A 21,353-nucleotide genomic window follows, 5' to 3' on the forward strand; every position below is an offset into this window, starting at 1 on the left:
TAGGTCATACCTGAATGGTCTAGCAGTTTTCCCTACTTTCTTCAGTTTAAGCCTGAATTTGGCAATAAGGAGTTCATGATCTGAGCCAGAAGCTCCCGGTCTTGTTTTTGTTGACTGTATAGAGCTTCTCCATCTTTGGCTGCATAGAATATAATCAATCTGATTTCACTGTTGACCATCTGGTGATGTCCACGTGTAGAGTCTTCTCTTGTGTTGTTGGAAGAGAGTGTTTGCTATGACCAGTGCATTTTCTTGGCAAAACTCCATTAGCCTTTGCCCTGCTTCATTCTGTATTCCAAGGCCAAATTTGCCTGTTACTCCAGGTGTTTCTTGACTTCCTACTTTTGCATTCTAGTCCCCTATAATGAAAAGGACATCTTTTTGAGTGCTAGTTCTAAAAGATCTTGTAGGTCTTCATAAAACCGTTCAACTTCAGCTTCTTCAGCGTTACTGGTTGGGGCATAGACTTGGATAACTGTGATATTGAATACAAAGTTAACTATATATAAAAATAAAATATAAAATGTATAGCTTTATAATAAATATTTCTTGACTTTATCTTTTATGATTCTTTAAGTCTTGTTTTTCAAATATTTGCAGTCCGTTTGCTAGTTATAGTGTTAGCCTGGCACATAGCATGAAACCTAATATTAGAAAATGCTGAAGAGGCTAATAGATTATCAAAGAGTGCCTGTGAAATAGTTACTAACAGAAATCAGATCTGACTTAGAAAGCAAGTATGTCATTGAAAAGAAAATTGATCTGCTCTTGCTTAAGTATGTTTTTTAAAAATTCTTAGGATATTTTCACTTTATGTAGTGTCCTTTGGAAGCTTAATTATCCTAGGGGAATACTATAATACAACTACAATGCTTCCAGTCTGTGTTTAAAAAAAAAAAAAAGGCAGAAAGATTCTTCCAGATTGCACCTAGCCATCATACCTTGAATAATTCAGGAGAATTGAGAGAGGACAACTTTTTTGAAATATAATCTTGCAGGTTTTTCTACTCCTTTGCTTTAGCCTAAGGTGGAAAAGCAAAACATGCCCTCATATAAGAAAAATGTTAATATGTTAGTCTGCAGAGAAGTCCTACTGTTATTAGAAAGGATAAGTCATTCCAGAATTAACCATTGTAGAATATTGTATTTATGGGAGCCATTGGTCATCTAATGTACCCCAGAGAAGGCTATTACAAAATAACCTTGACGTTCTGGAAAGAGGTTCTGAGAAACCTTTAGTAGAGACATGACACTATGTTCTTACATATTCAGAGGGACATCATAAAGGTGAGAAACAGTTCTATTTTGTATTTCTCTCAAAAATTAAATTAGGACAATTTGTAAGAGCTACAAAGAGTTAGATTTGAGCTCTACTTGAGAAGGTGGTGGTGGGTGTGTGCTCAGTCGTATCCATCTCTTAGCAACTCTGTGGACAGGAGCCTGCTAAGCTCCTATATCCATTGGATTTTCCAGCAAGAATACTGGAGTGGGTTGCCATTTCCTCCTCCAGGGTATCTTCTTGACTCAGGGATCAAACCCCTATCTCCTGTGTCTCCTTGCATTGACAAGGGAATTCTTTATCACTGAACCACCTGGGAAGCCCATTCTGCATGAGAAAAAAAGTTCAATTAATATGGCCATTGCTGGCCAGCAATGGTTAGACATTACAAGTGGTGACCTCCCTCAGAAATAATCAGAGGCTATATGATCATCCTTACAAATTCAGTAGGCAGGTTTATCACTGAATGAAGGTTCATCATACTATATACAGTTTTTTCTCCTCACTCAGAGTTCTCTGATATTGCATATTAATTACCTCATTTGTCCTATGCATAATTTTACAACAGGAATAGTAAGGTGGGGATTTTGTGGTAGGAGAACCAAGCTAACAGAAAATAAGAAACTTGTTTAGAATCTAACCTATTTAGTTTTTTTGTTCATCCCATCAGTACTACCAAAAAAGAATTTAAGGCATAATAACTCGTTAGATTGGAAAAGTCAGAATTAGAGCCCAAGGCTTTTGCATTATCTATTTAAAAAAAAGTAAGTGAAACAGTCATGAAAATCTTGAGACAGCTAATATTGTTGCTATCTGATTATTTGACTTACATACATAGAAAAACATGGTTTTTTACTTATTACTAAAACAGTATAGAAAAATCTGCTGTGCTTTGAACAAATCTAGAGTTGTTATTGCTCTTGTCATTATTGTCAATAATAGAATAACATAAAAATGTTTTATTCTACACTAGAACAAGATCTAATGTATCTCCATTTACTTGTAGTAAAAACTGTCACAGAATTATAGGTAAAAGATGTAGAGTGATGAACTTTGTATAGAATCTTATTGTTTTAATCAGTCCCAACATATGATTGTTTTAGATAGTGCTGTGCAGAAAATAGATTGAACCATTAACACAAGGACGAGTGGGGCGAAGCTTCACTGTTCACTGTACAAGTAGCCTGAAATTCAAAAGAATTCCCCTCTCTCTACCTTTCTATGGCAATAGGTTGTGAATTAATGTAAACTCAAGATACTTTTAGCTTTCCCGAGCAGCTAGATTTAAAAATTACTCTGAAGTCTACTCTCAAAGGGAGACAAGAGGGTACAAGAAAAGTTGCCTAGCAGCTTATTCCTGTGTAGCATGTTTCACTTAAGGCGAGCTGGTTTTTTGCTTGTTTGTCTCTAGTGCTTTGATATGATCAGCAAATGAAGATTGAATGACCTGAGAGAACTACTGTGGAAGGAGCTTGCGTGATAGACTGCTAAGGCCTAAATGTGATCAGAACGCGCATGGCTGCTGTCCTGAAATGCTGTATCAGTGACCAGGGCGCAAGAGCTCAGCCTGAGAGTGTCAACGCATATTCTTGAATAAACACTCTTAAAGTCATTCCACGTAAAGCAAATACTGTGTTTGAGAGTAAGCCAGGATTAAAAAGATAAAGAAACCTGAAGCAGTACAAGATGTTCTTTGTTTGGTAAAGTGAATTTAACCTTAGTTGTAGGAGATCATATTAAGTATGAGTTGCCAGAATAACTCATTCAGTCATTTAAATGCCTGTGCGTATGCCATCACAGAACTTGTAAGACAGTAGGAATAGAAGATCATGATAAACCTAAAAATTTAACAACTCTGCATTGTCTCTGTAATCAGTGAAGACAGGAAATGAGAATGCTGCTGTAATTCATGAATAGCAACCCTTTGAGTGCCTCTGGCCAAATCTTCCCCTATTCCTATTCGTTTTGAACCACATTTCTCTTGATGGTGTGATACCACTTTGTCACTGCTTCCTCACTTTTTACTTTCACCTTAAATATTAGCTTCCAACTTCTTTCTGTCCTTTCTGTATGCTTCTCCTCAATCTTTAGTTCTCCTTGGACATCTTCATTTCAGGTCTTTGAAGCTAACCGGGTAGCTCAGTGGTATAGAATCTGCCTGCAATGCAGGAGGTTTATGTTCGATCCTTGGATCGGGAAGATCCCCTGGAGGAGGGCATGGCAACCCACTCCAGTACTCTTGCCAGGATAATCCCATGGATGGAGAAGCCTGGTGGGCTACAGTCCATAGGATCACAAAGAGTCAGACACGACTCAGCATGCATATGTAGTCAAGTCAAGTCAAGTCAGAGTCACTCAGTCGTGTCCAACTCTTATGACCCCATGGACTGTAGCCCGCAAGGCTCCTCTGTCCATGGGATTCTCCAGGCAAGAATACTGGAGTGGGTTGCCATTTCCTTCTCCAATGCATATGTAGGTGTGTATCTATTTATGCTAATATGACTACTAGCTTTAAGCTCTCTCTTCTAAGCTTTAGACCCATATTTCCAACTGTCTCCTGAACATTTTCATCAGAATATGCTGTGGACTCCTAGAATTCAGCAGATCTTGTCTGAAATCATTTTTTCCTCAAATCTTTTACATTACCTTTTTCTCTTTAATGATATGTAAGCTACCTCAGATATGCGGATGACACCACCCTTATGGCAGAAAGTGAAGAGGAACTGAAGAGCCTCTTGATGAAATTAAAAGAGGAGAGTAAAAAAGTTGGCTTAAAGCCCAACATTCAGAAAATGAAGATCATGGCATCTGGTCCCATCACTCCATGGGAAATAGATGAAGAAACAGTGGAAACAGTGTCAGACTTTATTTTGGGGGGCTCCAAAATCACTGCAGATGGTGACTGCAGCCATGAAATTAAAAGACGCTTACTCCTTGGAAGAAAAGTTATGACCAACCTAGATAGCATATTGAAAAGCAGAGACATTACTTTGCCGACTAAGGTCTGTCTAGTCAAGGCTATGGTTTTTCCAGTAGTCATGTATGGATGTGAGAGTTGGACTGTGAAGAAGGCTGAGTGCCGAAGAATTGATGCTTGTGAACTGTGGTGTTGGAGAAGACTCTTGAGAGAGTCCCTTGGACTGCAAGGAGATCCAACCAGTCCATTCTGAAGGAGATCAACCCTGGGATTTCTTTGGAAGGAATGATGCTAAAGCTGAAGCTCCAGTACTTTGGCCACCTCATGAGAAGAGTTGACTCATTGGAAAAGACCCTGATGCTGGGAGGGATTGGGGGCAGGAGGAGAAGGGGGCAACAGAGGATGAGATGGCTGGATGGCATCACGGACTCGATGGACACGAGTCTGAGTGAACTCCAGGAGATGGTGATGGACAGGGAGGCCTGGCGTGCTGCGATTCATGGGGTCACAAAGAGTCAGACACGACTGAGTGACTGAACTGAACTGAACTGAACTGAAGCTACCTGGTAGCCTAAGCCAGTCATGCTGTCAGCCGTTTTTACTCTCAGTTCATCACAGCTAATTAATCATTAAGTTATATACTTTTCTGTCCCCTTATTTCAAATTTGTTTTCTTCTCTCCATGACCACTGCCATCACCTCAGTTCACATTTTAAAGTTTCAGGAGCTTTAATGATGTTCTCTGAGACTGAATTTTGTTTTCCAGTACATTCTTCATACTGTAGCCAGAGAAGTTCTTTCTAAATGCCTGTGTGATTGTGGCACTCCCCTGCTTAAAACTTTCAGTGGCCTCATATTGTCTGCGGTTGTTAAAATTTCAAGTATCTACAAGGGTTAGGTACATAATGTATGTGAGTGAAGTGAGCTAAGTTTGTGAGACAATAGGGAAGAACAGAATTTATATTCAGGATTTTTAAAACATATGACAAACCCATTACAGAATCTGATGTTGCCTATGCCTATGATTGCAACTAAGCTTAAACTACTGAGCATTGTACATGCAATGTTTCTTTGATATCTGGAATGTCCGTTAGATGAAACTTGAAACTCTAAGCTATTTCAGAGACTGACATAACCAGTGAGTCATGTTTTGTTGTTTTGTTTCTAAGTTAGAGCATACCAGAATGAAGAGTGTGTTTATTATTATAAGAACCACAATTTTCATATTGGAGGCTGTGGAACATAATGAATAGTCATTGTTGACCTCAGTCACTTACCAGTTCTGTTTGTTCCCTATTAGCTGTGATTTTGAGCGAGTCATTTAGTGGCTTGGAGCCCCAACATCCTACTCTATTAAAAAAAAAAAAATTAAGAAAGAAATAATTTCAGGATTGAGAGTACAAAATTAGAAAGCAGCTTAAAATTATCCAGTTCAGTGCTTGGCACATAGTAACTCTTCAGTAAAAGATGGCATCCAGACAAATGGGAATAATTTAAGAAGTGACAATAAATATACAAAAATCGAATCCCCGCCCTCCTGCCCTGCATCCTTCTCAGCAGTCATACTGGTGGCCTAAGAAAAGCAAACCTGTTGGAAGCCAGTATCAAGCGAAAGAGGCAGTTGGAAACTGAGAAGCAATGATTCACCCAGGCAACTAAAAACCAGGAGCTTACCCACCTAGTAGGCTAGCTAGCTGAAAATGGAATTTAAGCTTAGAAAGTGTTGATACTGACAAATTAATGAGCAAGACAGGATATGAACTGTGTACAGTAATGCATAATATACTAAGCCCTTGTTTACTTTTTTGTCTACATATTATCTTTAATTTTTTTAAACTAAAAGTGATATTAACTAAAAATTTAATTTGATAGTATTAGGATATATATAGGAAATTTCATTTTCTATAGCTAAATAAATTTGAAGCACTGAAGGAAGTAAGTGACTTAGTTTTCTTTTTTTGGCCATGCCACACAGCTTGTGAGATCTTAGTTCCCCAACTGGGGATTGAGCCTGGGTGCCACCAGGGAAGTCCCTAGTTTTCTTTACTAGAATATTTAGCATGGTAAGGAAGGAGAGGAGGGCTGTTGAATTTATATTTTATCCTAATGTACAAATATAATAATTGTATTTTGATTGATCTGGGGACATTGAAGAAGTCCTGAAACACTTTCACCATTCATTTAAGGGAAAAAAAATACACTGTCTTCTCAAGCTTTGTATTTTTCATTTTGATTTTTAAACATTTACGTATACTTTACTCAGTAATCTATGTATCAAGCTGACACAATTAAAATAGGGGGCTGGGTAGCTGACCATGTGCTTTTCTGCCTTACCACAGAGCTATAGTGACATTGAGGAGAATGGTATAGATAATGTGTTGATAATAACCTGTTGGCAGAGTGATAGCCACTGAACTCCTGATTGTACTTACAATAGAGAGACTAGAAAGAGCAGGGTAGAAAGCTAGCTTGTTTTAAAAAGGCAAGACAAAGATAGTTTCAGCTTCTTACTTTGCAGCAGTATATCTCACCCCAAATAGACTTTCATGCCCAGAAAAATAACACTGCATTTAAGTAACAGAACAACAGTAATGTTATTCAATTAAGAGAAGATGGTTTCTAAGAAAGTAAAGTATTTAAGAGAGTGTTGGAACACAAAGATAGATAAGTACTATCTTTACTGGCCATGGTAAAATTCTCTTGGTTTTAAGAACTGTTGCTAAAAGGTTAATCAAGATAAATGTGGTGGCATTCTTTGACTTGAAGTTACATTTTAATGTTTAACCATCCTTTTTTCTTAAAAAGCAATGATTTTTTATTTTTGGTCAATACCTTCTAAATATTTTTCTCTTTCCTTCCTCCTTCCCTCCTGCCCTTCCTTCCTTCCTAACTTACAGCTCCTCAGAGAAATTTTGAAATTGCCTTCAAGATGTTTGACTTGAATGGAGATGGAGAAGTAGACATGGAAGAGTTTGAACAGGCAAGTTTTCCTGGAAATTTCCTTTAAATACATTAATGTTCAACACATTTTCATGTGCCTTGGAGTTACTTTGGCCTTGATAGTATATTCTGATGCTATCCAATTTTTGAAGTACCTAAAGGATCATTTTTCAGAATTATCTCCACTTATGATAGATGAAGGTTTTTTGTTTGTTTTTACTCTAAATGTAAGAAATTATTTCAGCATATGATTCAGGTCAAGTTTGCTCTAATTCCCCGACATGAATTAGAGTCTAATGTTGAGAGGCTAAGTTATGGCTATTCAATCATATATTCAGTCAGTATTTATTAAATAGCCTCTTTGTGCCAGGAAGTTCCAGAATACAAGGATGTATGACATATGTTCTGAAAGGATTTCTATGAGGGAAGGAAAAATGATACCATACCTTTTACTGTAGCAGGTTCTAGCCATAAATGTATGTGCTACGCTTAGTCGCTCAGTTGTGTCTGATTCTTTGCAACACCATGGACTGTAGCCCACCAGGCTTTTCTTTTCATGGGATTCCCCAGGCAAGAATACTGGAGTGGGTAGCCATTCCCTTTTCCAGGCGCTATCTTCCTGACCCAGGGATTGAACTCGGATCTCCTGCATTGCAGGCAGATTCTTTACCATCAGAGCCACCAGGGAAGGCCATAAATGTATATAGTTTCTTCTGAATTCTAGGAAGAGATTATATTTCCATCAAACTTCTATCCTTGGAGGGTCATGGTACCTCTCCAAGTATAATTATTATGATTAATAGAAGTATTTTCAAAACAGGAAAAAAATCTATACGTGCAAGAAAGTACTTTTGTATTCAAAATGAGTAAAGGGGCCAAAAGGAAGTAGGAAAAAGTATCAGGTATAGTGTATCTTTAAGTAAAAAATACACAAAGATTTCAAAATCCCTATAGATATTTATTCAATTTGCAAGCTATGTCCATCTAATACCTTCAGTTTTCTGTAATTCTGCACTTTACTGATATTACTGGGTGGCCTCAAATGATTGTAAATAGAACTTATTTTGGTATTTTAAATTTTATTTTATACAGAACTATTTTACTTTATACAGAACTATTTTCTTTTTATTGAGATATAGTTAACTTATTGTATTAGTTTTAGGTGTGTGATGTAATGATTTGACACACACACACATACATATATATATATACATATATGTATAATGATTTGACCATTGCAATATATATATAGCAATGTTACCACAATAAGTTTAGTTAATACTCATCATCACACAGTTACAATTTTTTTTGTTGTGATGAGAACTTTTAAGATCTATTCTCTTAGCAACTTTCAAATACACAATTTTGTTTGTTAACTATAGTCTCCATGCTTATATCCCCAAGGCTTGTTTATCTTATAACTAGAAGTTTATAGCTTTAGACCACCTTCATTCCTTTTGCCCACCCCCAACCCCTCGCTTCTGGCAACCAACGATCTGTCCTCTATGAGTTCAGCTGTTTTTTGGATTCCACATATAAGTGAGATCATATAATATTAGCCTTTCTCTGTCTGACATTTTATGTAGCATAATGTGCTCAGTGTTTATCCATGTTGTCACAAATGTCAAAATTTTCTTCTTAAATTATGTCTGAATAACATTCCCATTGTGTGATATTTTCTGTATCCTTCATCTGCCAGTGGGACACTTAGGTGGTTTCCATGTCCTGGCTATTGTAAATAATAATGCAGTGAATATGGTGGGGAGCTGAAGATATCTGTTGGACACAGTGATTTGATTTCTCTTTGATACTCAGAAGTGGAATTGCTGAATATGGTAGTTCCGGTCTTAATGTTTTGAGAAACTTTCATGCTCTTTTCCATAGTGGCTACACCAGTTTACATTCCCACCAGTAGTGCATGAGAGTTCCCTTTTCTCCATATCCTCACCAATATTTTTGGCATTGCTGTTGATAGGCTGAATGACTTGTAGCAATCGCTTCACCATTCTGTTCACCTGACAGAGAAGGGAATATAAATTTCATCTAATATGATCCCCTGATAACTGGATGTGTTAAACTGATGCAACTTGTAATATTGATCACAAGAAATTTTGATGTAAAAACTCTTTAGAAAAAGAAAAATAATTATAAGGTGACTCAGGGATGAATAGCTCTTATTAGAAGTTTCTCAGCTTCATCTTTCTGTGTTTTACATTTTTGGGCAATATAATAATAATAATTAGGTTGAAAATGCACTAAGTTTTCAATCATTCAAACTTTCCTTTAGTTTCTAGCTAAATAGGTATTTTCTTGACAGTTTGTTTGTTAAGCTTATTTTAAAAAGTTAAACAGACCAATATGAAGACACACACATTTCATCATTATGTGTCTTCCAAGTGAAAGTGACATGAGGCAAACTAATACCTGATGTTACTCTTTCATTCATCGTTTTCAAAAATCACTTTCATCGTGCATAAACATAAATTACTAAAAAGCATTACTCAGACTTCCCTGGTAGTCCAGTGGTTAGAACTCTGCACTCGCACCACAGAAGGAATGGGTTCACTCCCTGGTCCTAAGGGGTCAGAGAAGATCCCACATGCTGTGTGGTGCAGCCAAAATAAACAAATAATAAAAAAGAAAATAAAAAGCATTCCTCAACTCTAAATAAAGTGTGAGCTTTCTCCGATCTTTCTTCCACATGTATCCCTTTCTTTAACCCATTTCATAGCAGATCATAAAATAGAACTAACCTAGCCAAAAGATTTTTTTTTAAAAAACTCATAACTGTCAGGGCTACATTCACCCAGGCCATGACAGAAATTTCTTCAGTATTAAAGTATGAGAAATAATACCTGTCAGCTGTGAGACAGAGAAAGGGGATGAAATTTTCACACAAACGCTTCAGCACCACACTTTTGAAGCTAACATACAGTTTCCACCGTTGAAAGTGTATAAGCTACAATATTACAGCACAGGCAAAATTTAAATCATGACAGGTCCTGACAGTGGTACACAATATTGATTCACTGCTACTAAAAAATTCTTCAGTTCTCACAGTTAGGCAGAGAAAATGAATTGTGTATTGCCTTCAAATATAAGCAGCACTGCACTGATTATCCTGTATTTCAATTTGAAGTCTAAAAATCTTCAACGTAAATAATTTAAAAATCCATCTTTCAAATCTCCACGTGCATGAAAAACAAACGTCAAACAGTCTTATTCACTTGATAAAACATGAACCCAGAAAAAAAGCATAATCAGAAGCATTTATGATATTAACTTATAAGGAAACTTAGAGACAGTGTCCTCTAACCATGAACTTTTCCAGTGAGAAAACTAAGGCCCAAAGAAGTTAAATGACCTATATAAATTGTGCTTGTACTACAGAGCAACATAATTAGACCCCATGTTTCCTGATTCCTCATCTCACGTCTTTCCATTATACTACTGTTACCTTTTAGAGCCAGGGACTATTCAGTTGTGTTAAGTAAGTCTCTTGTATGGTCATAGGTAATAAATAAAATGAATAAAAGACATTTAAATAAGTAAATCCATTGTTACAAATCTTAAGTTTTTAAATATTATACTTTTCTAATTTAGCAATTTAAAAATCATTATTCACAAGGCTATATATATTATTTATCTATTATAATATAACTTTATCTGTCTTTACATATTATAATTTTATTCTAAATAGTTGTTTTTATTAGCTTGTAAAGAGGTAGAAAAGACTGCAGGAACCAGTGGGGGGAAAATATGCTATAGCAGTCATAGACTTGCATCAAAAAGCTCATTTTGTATATCAATAGTTAGGCCATGGTTGCTAGCCCCCAAAATTATTCTTTTTTCAGAATCTCATTTAAAATTTCTCAAAGATTAAACCAATTCCCCATCTTCTCTTGGAGAATTGCTCCGTACCAACTTTATATTTTGCATTATCATTCTAATTAGTGTGTTGCCTCTCTTAGATATCAAGTATTTGCCTATAGCTGTACTGCCTCTCGTCACGACTAGAGAGTCAATAGTAGAAGTGTGAAATTTTTAAAAGTCTCCTGAGATATGGAAGGTATTACTGTGAGGCTGATGATTAGTTTAGTGTTGTGTGTGAGGTTTCAAGCCTTAAACAAATGCATACTTTTTTCTCAAGAGAGATTTTTAAGAGCATTCCCATTATAAACGTGTCAGGCATGTGTATTACCGGTTCTATTACTTGCTGGCTACTTGACTCCAAGCAGGTTAGTGAAGTGAAGTCGCTCAGTCGTGTCCGACTCTTTGCGACCCCATGGACTGTACCCTACCAGGCTCCTCTGTCCATGGGATTTTCCAGGCAATAGTACTGGAGTGGATTGCCATTTCCTTCTCCAGGGGATCTTCCCAAACCAGGGATTGAACCCTGGTCTCCCGCATTGTAGACCGACACTTTACCATCTGAGCCACCAGGGAAGTTACTTAACAGCATACCTCAAATTCCTCGTCTGTAAAATGAGGATAATCATTGGACTTACCTCATAGGATTGTTGTGAGCATTAAAAGAGAGAATTGTAGCACAGTGTAGGCAGATAGTAACTAGTTGACTGTTATTACTCTTAGTTTTCTACATTTTCTATCTTGTAATGTTTTTCTGGACTGGGGTTTGCTTCTCCATTAGGTTCAGAGCATTATTCGCTCCCAAACCAGCATGGGAATGCGTCACAGAGATCGTCCTACAACTGGTAACACCCTCAAGTCTGGCTTGTGTTCAGCCCTCACAACCTACTTTTTTGGAGCTGATCTCAAGGGGAAGCTGACAATCAAAAACTTCCTTGAATTTCAGCGTAAACTGCAGCACGATGTTCTGAAGCTGGAGGTAGGTATTTCTTGGACTTCAGGACATTGTCCATCATATACCCACGAAGAGCCTCTAGGCTGGGAGGGGCCTGTACCATAGGTATTCTTTTTATCTACCTCCAACCATGAGAACTGATTGGTTTGAACCTTATCAGTGATCTGCAGCCTGACAGCAAGTAGGAAATAATATGATTCTAGGACTGAAAGCCCAGAAGTCTAAATTGAAAATCTTAGTTGTCTCTGGATGCTCAGCTTGAGGAGAAAGAAATTCAGGAGTCAGAGCAGTTTTCAACCTGAGCATGTATGCTTATTGTGTAAAAGTCACCAGGGGATGAAGGCAGGGAGGATAATAAGGAGCTCTTCCTATGAAAGTTTACAAAGGTAATAACAGCTGGAAACACAAAAGGTCAGAAATAAAGATATGTGTACTCAGAGTTACAAAGGTGTCATACTGGGTTTGAGGATTTACTTTTCCACTTAAAGTTTAGACCATCATAGTATTCAGTTCCTGGACACAACTCTGTAAGAGTATTATTACCTTTTTCTGTGCCTGTATTTGTTGAATTAAGTGCTTTTGGATTAGTTGCCTACTGAGTCTGTTCGGTTCAAAACAAGCATTAAATGCCTTTTGTATGCATTTTTGTTAGAGGACAAAAAAATGAAGTCTCTGATTTCCTCAGATTTTAAAAAATTCCCTTATGCTGGTGTTTCTCCACCCCCTTTTATGGGTTAACATATGCCCTGCTTTTAATGTTATTTGAAATTTTAAAACATTAAATACTGTGACTAAAAACACATAAAACTATTGGAGAAAAGTGCTGCTTTGTTTTTAAACTCTGAATATTACTTCTCTATCTGCTCTCCCATCTTTCCCCAGAGATTCTAATATACTACTCCCACCTCTTCCACCCACTTACCTCAGTTGAGACAGTTTGAAAAGTCCTAACTGAATTCCCATTATTGATCAGAACAGTGCTTAATATTCATTCTCTAGAAGAGAAGCAGAAGAATAGATCATACTAAAATCAGATCTAACTTTAGAATGTGCTTTCACACTGTTTTTTTTTGGAAATAGTATAATTAATATTTAAGGAATGTACCTTAAAATAACAAAGTAATGGTTCTCCATATTCAGCCTCCTTCAAGAGACTCTTGTACCCCCTGTAATACTTGGTAAGTATTTATTTATTTTATATATAGTGCAGGGGGCACAAAACTTTACCTCTATCCTCCTGGGGTCTGCACCTGGGCCCAAGTCTTAAATTAATGTAAGGCAGATTAACAAGAGAGAAGTATACAGATTTTTACACATAGATGGGAATCCCCGTAAAAAAAATGAAGACCCAAAGAAGTGGCTTGGGCTAAGTGTTTATATACTAAGTTGAGCAGAGAGAAGCAACTTAGCTTTATGAAGTTCGCATTCTTATCACCAGAAAAAGAGAGTCAAAGTCAAGAGTTATCTATACAAACAGATTTTGTTAAAATAATTCTTATCTTCCTTTGGTCCCCCATATGTTTTAGTTACTTGTCCACAGTTGCCTTTCTTTGTTTCTTTCCTGCCGGTATAAGGAGGACATCTTTCACATGGGAGTTTTACATTCTGCTTTCAGGAGTCCAGCTGTTTTTGTGTAAGAGTTCCTGGCCCCTTGTATGCATACCTGAAACGGTCTTCTTTGGAAACATTATAACATAATTTGGGAATGTGAAATTATTTAACTTATTAATTATATAGTTACAACTTAGCATGGCGTATAAAATGTAGTTAGAATATAAAGCACAAGTCAGAATGGCAGTTTTGACAAACTTTAAACAACAGTACGGCGTCATCAGAATATGGAGCAGATGTCGGCTTTACCACATTCTAGCCTGACACTCATTCTTGGACACATGACAGAGTCTCAAGAGACAGAGCATGGACCTTTGTCTTTTACCCTGAGATGCTAGAGAGCTTAAAGCCCACTGACATACCATGTAGATAGCCAATGCAGTAGAATGTTATAAAGCAGATTAGGGAGTCAGTTCAGTTCAGTTCAGTCGCTCAGTCATGTCAGACTCTTTGCGACCCCAGGCCTCCCTGACCATCACCAACTCCCGAGAGTTCACTCAAACTCATGTCCCTCAAGTCGGTGATGCCATCCAGCCATCTCATCATTTGTCGTCTCCTTCTGCTCCTTCCCCCAATCCCTCCCAGCATCAGGGTCTTTTCCAGTGAGTCAACTCTTCGCATGAGGTGGCCAAAGTATTGGAGTTTCAGCTTCAGCATCATTCCTTCCAATGAACAACCAGGACTGATCTCCTTTAGGATGGACTGGTTGGATCTCCTTGCAGTCCAAGGGACTCTCAAGAGTCTTCTCCAACACCACAGTTCAAAAGCATCAATTCTTCGGCACTCAGCTTTCTTCACAGTCCAACTCTCACTGGAAAAACCATAGCCTTGACTAGACGGACCTTAGTCAGCAAAGTAATGTCTCTGCTTTTCAATATGCTGTCTAGGTTGGTCATAACTTTCCTTCCAAGGAGTAAGCATCTTTTAATCTCATGGCTGCATTACCATTTGCAGTGATTTTGGAGGCCAAAAAAATAAAGACTGACACTGTTTCCACTGTTTCCCCATCTATCTGCCATGAAGTGATTGGACCAGATGCCATGATCTTCATTTTCTGAATGTTGGGCTTTAAGCCAACTTTTTCACTCTCCTCTTTCACTTTCATCAAGAGGCATTTTAGTTCCTCTTCACTTTCTGCCATAAGGGTGGTGTCATCTACATATCTGAGGTTATTAATATTTCTCCCAGCAATGGTGATTCCAGCTTGTGCTTCTTCCAGCCCAGTGTTTCTCATGATGTACTCTGCATAGAAGTTAAATAAGCAGGGTGACAGTATACAGCCTTGACATATTCCTTTTCCTATTTGGAACCAGTCTGTCGTTCCATGTCCAGTTCTAACTGTTGCTTCCTGACCTGCATATAGGTTTCTCAAGAGGCAGGTCAGGTGGTCTGGTAATCCCATCTCGAAGAATTTTCCACAGTTTATTGTGATCCACACAGTCAAAGGCTTTGGCACAGTCAATAAAGCAGAAATAGATGTTTTTCTGGAACTCTCTTGCTTTTTCGATGGTCCAGCAGATGTTGGCAATTTGATCTCTAGTTCCTCTGCCTTTTCTAAAACCAGCTTGAACATCTGGAAGTTCACAGTTCATGTACTACTGAAGCCTGGCTTGAAGAATTTTGAGCATTACTTTGCTAGCGTGTGAGATGAGTGCAGTTGTGTGGTAGTTTGAGCATTCTTTTGCATTGCCTTTCTTTGGGATTGGAATGAAAACTGACCTTTTCCAATTTGCTGGCATATTGAGTGCAGCACTTTCACAGCATCATCTTTCAGGATTTGAAACAGCTCAACTGGAATTCCATCACCTCCACTAGCTTTGTTCGTAGTGATGCTTCCTAAGGCCCACTTGACTTCACATTCCAGGATGTCTGGCTCTAGATTAGTGATCACATCATCATGATTATCTGAGTCGTGAAGATCTTTTTTGTACAGTTCTTCTGTGTATTCTCACCACCTCTTCTTAATATCTTCTGCTTCTGTTAAGTCCAGACCATTTCTGTCCTTTATCAAGCCCATCTTTGCATAAAATGTTCCCTTGGTATCTCTAATTTTCTTGAAGAGATCTCTAGTCTTTCCCATTCTGTTGTTTGCCTCTATTTCTTTGCATTGATCGCTGAGGAAGGCTTTCTTATCTCTCCTTGCTATTCTTTGGAACTCTGCATTCAGATGCTTATATCTTTCCTTTTCTCCTTTGCTTTTCGCTTCTCTTCTTTTCACAGCTATTTGCAAGGCCTCCCCAGACAGCCATTTTGCTTTTTTGGATTTCTTTTCCATGGGGATGGTTTTGATCCCTGTCTCCTATACAATGTCATGAACCTCCATCCATAGTTTATCAGGCACTCTGTCTATCAGATCTAGTCCCTTAAACCTATTTCTCACTTCCACTGTATAATCATAAGTGATTTGATTTAGGTCATAGCTGAATGGTCTAGTGGTTTTCCCTCCTTTCTTCAATTTAAGTCTGAATTTGGCAATAAGGAGTTCATGATCTGAGCCACAGTCAGCTCCCGGTCTTGTTTTTGCTGACTGTATATAGCTTCTCCATCTTTGGCTGCAAGGAATATAATCAATCTGATTTTGGTGTTGACCATCTGGTGATGTCCATGTGTAGAATCTTCTCTTATGTTGTTGGAAGAGGGTGTTTGCTATGTACGGTACGTTCTCTTGGCAAAACTCCATTAGCCTTTGCCCTGCTTCATTATGTATTCCAAGGCCAAATTTGCCTGTTACCCCAGGTGTTTCTTGACTTCCTACTTTTGCATTCCAGCCCCCTGTAATGAAAAGGACATCTTTTTTGGGTGTTAGTTCTAAAAGTTCTTGTAGGTCTTCGTAGAACCGTTCAACTTCAGCTTCTTCAGCGTTACCTGTTGGGGCTTAGGCTTGGATTACAGTGATATTGAATGGTTTGCCTTGGAAATGAACAAAGATCATTCTGTCGTTTTTGAGACTGCATCCAAGTACTGCATTTCAGACTCTTTTGTTGACCATGATGGCTATACCATTTCTTCTAAGGGATTCCTGCCCACAGTAGTAGATATAATGGTCATCTGAGTTAAATTCATAGCTATGATTAAGTTAAAATGCAGCTATTAAGGTGAGCCTTAATCCTGTCCTACTGGTAACATTATAAGGAATGAAAATTTGGAAAGAGGCACAGATACACCAGGGGTGAACTTACATAGAGGGATAACCGTGTGAAGAGACAGCAAGAGGACAGTCAACTGCAAACCAAGGAGAGAGGCTTTAGAGGAAAGCAGCTCAGCCTATACCTTGATCTTGGACTTCCAGCCTCCAGAACTGTGCAAAAATTAATTTCTGCTGTTTGTCACCTAGTTGGTAGTCTGTTATTATGGCAGCCCCACTGAACTAACACAGTGATGTGACCCTGAAACACTTGGCATGTACCATGCCTTTAATAGTTATCCTTCCACCTTCTTTTATATACCCTCTACCCTTTAGTATATCAATTGGCGCATAGTAGACACATAAATAGATCATCCCCGACAAATGATCAAAAATCCTTACTTTCATTTTGAAATAGTTTTCTGATAAAACATCTGGAAAATGGAAGCAAATTTTGTTTTTATGAAACACTTTTAGTTTTTGAAGTTTAGGTAATTTCTCCCCTCACTGAATATGAAATATAATATCATCAAAGCCAAGAGGAAAATAGAAATGATTAACACTATCTTAACTTTCACATGGGTTTTATAAGTTCCATCATTCTATTTATATCTTACCAGTTTAATTTCATTGCTTACTAAATCTACTTTAAAATTTTAGATCAAGGAGATTTATAGCTCCATTTAATTTCTATCTTTTTCTTACCACAGTAGCTTTGAGAGTGAAGAGAACACGATTTATCTGTCAAATTTAATTTCCACACGGGTCAAGGAAGGGGAAAAGTCCATGAACAAAATCTATTGAATGCCTACTATGAGCCAGACAATGTGTAGATAATACATGCCTTCTTTATTTTAATCATCACTAACCCTATTGGATTTGGTGATATTATACCCATGTTCCAGCTATAGAAACTGAAACTTGAAATGATAAAAGTTAGAGGTAGTAAATGGTACAATCAGGATTCCAACTCAGCCTTTCAGACTAAGCTCTTTTCATTCTGTTTATCATTTGATTGTTATTACTTTTAGTCTGAGATGAGGTTTCTGTACATGACTTATTTAGAGCTCTAAAGAAAAAATGTTCAGAAATTTAGGAACAGAAAAAAAAAATCCTAAATATTTATAGTTTCCCTTTTTCAACACCATTCTTTTCCAGTTTCTTTGCCCTTCAAGTTGATTCTTATGACTGAGAAGAAATACACCATTCTTTGTGTTTATAAAATACTATGTAAACTACCTACTCAGTTTCTTTTCATAACAGTCATTGACTTGTTAGATTTTTTGTGTTTTAATGCTCTTAACTCTGGTCATTTTTTTTTATACCCTCTGTCTTTATTTCAGACCTAAAAAAATGTGGATTTAAAACAATGACTTTAGAATGCCCAGTTTCATAAGAAAATATGAGTTAGTAATGGTGAAATGCCTTTGTGTTTAAGGCTATTGGGAAAAGCAGTTATAATGACTTGGAATAAAATTATGAACTATTTAATTAAATACTTAACATATGCATATAAAAGCCAGATATACACTAATTTTAATAAATCATAGTGGCTTAATATCAAAAATGAACAGTTTTTTAAAATATATCCTTTGAAGTTATTAAAAATTCCATCTAAGTCTACCAAGAACTATTGAGCTGAGTTCCTTGGAGACAGGTGCCAAGTCTAATTTCAGTTAATATATTCATTGATTTCTTGAGGACTGCAGCAAGTAGGATGTCAATCAAAAATGAAAGGTAATAGAGAACTCTTTGAAAGATTATGATTAATTTGGGGGGAGGAGAAAAAGGAGCTGTCATTATGTCAAAGAAAAGTAAAAACTAATTTATACAAGGAAGAAGGCAACTTCGGAATACACAAGAGGCAAACTGAAAGAGTATCATCTAACAGAATTCTAGTTTGTAACATCTTTTTTCATAAGTTTTGGGGTTCAAAACTTTTTTGTAAGTTTTGCTTATTGCATAACCAACCAGATTATTGCATTTTAAAATGGAATGAGTATCAGTTATCTGAAGGCAAATTATGTATAATTCAGAGGGTAACAATGACTGTCTCATATTCCCAGTCTTCAAGAAAAAAAATATTGATGTTAACTAGATTTGTTCAGTCAGAAAGAAAGATAACAAGGTGACATAAAAATCTATGCTAATTATTCTCATCTGCCATTAAGAGTAGAGCAAAAAAAAAACAAGAGGGTTAATTTAATTTAAATTGTAAGGAACTTAATATTAAAGAATTCCAGAATCACCTACCCTTTACATCATCAAGCTGACATCTTTGTACTCATCTGTTTAAAGTACTAAAGTAGAATTAAATCTTTCTTGCCTCAGTGGAAGACCATATTAAAAGACAAACCTCAGCTGTTTTCTTGACCAAAAGATTGTTGGAAAGGAGATCAGAAGGCAACCAAACACTTTTAGGAACTAGAACACTCTTGGCAAAGCAAATTTCTTTTTATCTTAATAATCTATTTTGGGCTTTTTTCCTCCTGGGAAACTGATTCTTATTACGTAAACTTAAAATTGAGAATTGACTTTGATTTAACTAAATCTAAGAAACAAAATGAGGTATGTTTGTTGGGTTTTTTCTTCTTTTCTTTAGTTTTATTCTTCTATTTTTGCCTCTACAAAGCAGAATGTAGATAGTAATAAATCTTCAGTTTCTTATTTCATCCTTAGATGTTTTCAACTTAAAAATCATTAAAAGAGTTATTAGAGAGTACTTGTTTCTTTTAGGGATTTATAACTTTAGGGAGCAAAGTATATGTTTAAAGTCTTAAAAAACAAATGAACAAAAATAACCTTTAACCTTGTTATTAAGATAACAGTCCCCACTATAAAAAATCTATTTATATTTGGTTATGATAATAAAATTTTTTACCAGTTTATCTTTTGTAAAAAAACTGAAGTACATAGCCAGCATAAACTGCTCAACTGCTTATAAAACTCGTGAGAAAAGCCCTTTAGCAAGCATTATTTTCCCAAGTGTTTTTTTAAAAAAGGAATCTATTCTTTCACCATACAAAATACTTTTATTTCTTGCTTTTTATTTTGATTGCTTTACTTATTTTTTATATCTAGATACCTACCAATCCTATAAGAATTAACAGATTGGGTAGGTAACATGAAATAATCATTAGTTTAAAATATAGATCCAGGATAGATCACATCCTGGGCCATAAATCTAGCCTTGGTAAATTCAAAAAAAATTGAAATCATCTCAAGCATCTTTTCTAATCACAATGCGGTTAAGATTAGATGTCAACTACAAGAAAAAAAAAACTATTAAAAATACAAACATATGGAGGCTAAACAACTCACTTCTGAATAACCAACAAATAACAGAAGAAATCAAAATATGCATAGAAACGAATGAAAATGAAAACACAACAACCCAAAACCTATGGGATTCAGTAAAAGCAGTGCTAAGGGGAAGGTCCATAGCAATACAAGCCTACCTCAAGAAACAGGAAATAAATCACATAAATAACCCAACTCTATACCTAAAACAACTAAGAAAGGAAGAAATGAAGAACCCCAGGGTCAGTAGAAGGAAAGAAATCACAAAAATTAGGGCAGAAATAAATGCCAAAGAAACAAAAGAGACCATAGCAAAAATCAGCAAAGCTAAAAGCTGGTTCTTTGAGAAGATAAATAAAACAGACAAACCATTAGCCAGACTCATCAAGAAACAAAGGGAGAAGAATCAAATCAACAAAATTAGAAATGAAAATGGAGAAATCACAACAGACAACACAGAAATACTAAGGATCGTAAGAGACTACTATCAGCAACTGTATGCCAATAAAGTGGACAACTTGGAAGAAATGGATGAATTCTTAGAAGAGTATTACTTTCCAAAACTGAACCAGGAAGAAATAGAAAATCTTACAGACCCATCACAAACAGAAATCAAACCGTAATCAGAAATCGTCCAACAAACAAAAGCCTAGGACCAGATGGCTTAACAGCTGAATTCTACCAAAAATTTAGAGAAGAGCTAACACCTATCCTACTCAAACTCTTCCAGAAAATTACAGAGGAAGGTAAACTTCCAAACTCATTCCGTGAGGCCACCATCACCCTAATACCAAAACCTGACAAAGATGCCACAAAAAGAGAAAACTACAGGCCAATATCACTGATGAACATAGATGCAAAAATCCTTAACAAAATTCTAGCAAACAGAATCCAACAACTTATTAAAAAGATCATACATCATGACCATGTGGGCTTTGTCCCAGGGATGCAAGGATTCTTCAATATTTGCAAATCAATCAATGTGATACACCACATTAACAAATTAAAAGATAAAAACCATATGATTATCTCAGTAGATGCAGAGAAAGCCTTTGACAAAATTCAACATCCATTTATGATAAAAACCCTCCAAAAAGCAAGTATAGGAAGAACATACCTCAACATAATAAAAGCCATATATGATAAACCCACAACAAACATTATCCTCAATGGTGAAAAATTGAAAGCATTTCCCCTAAAGTCAGGAACAAGACAAGGATGCCCACTCTCACCACTACTATTCAACATAGTTTTGAAAGTTTTGGCCACAGCAATCAGAGCAGAAAAAGAAAGAAAATCCAAATTGGAAAAGAAGAAGTAAAACTTGCACTGTTTGCAGATGACATGATCCTCTACAT

General features: G+C 36.6%; 1 protein-coding gene across 4 annotated transcripts in view; it reads left to right on the forward strand.

Annotated features, from left to right (window-relative positions):
• MICU1 (mitochondrial calcium uptake 1) overlaps positions 1–21,353 on the forward strand; it is a 226,954-nt gene that overhangs the window by 126,863 nt on the left and 78,738 nt on the right. For all 4 annotated transcript variants that reach the window (XM_005699177.3, XM_013975660.2, XM_013975661.2 and 1 more), the window contains 2 exons: positions 7,093–7,175; positions 11,787–11,984. In XM_005699177.3, coding sequence (XP_005699234.1) covers positions 7,093–7,175; positions 11,787–11,984 — 281 coding nt within the window. The remainder of the gene's footprint in view (positions 1–7,092; positions 7,176–11,786; positions 11,985–21,353) is intronic.

Source organism: Capra hircus, chromosome 28, assembly GCF_001704415.2.
Source record: "Capra hircus breed San Clemente chromosome 28, ASM170441v1, whole genome shotgun sequence".
Classification (NCBI taxonomy): Eukaryota; Metazoa; Chordata; class Mammalia; order Artiodactyla; family Bovidae; genus Capra; species Capra hircus.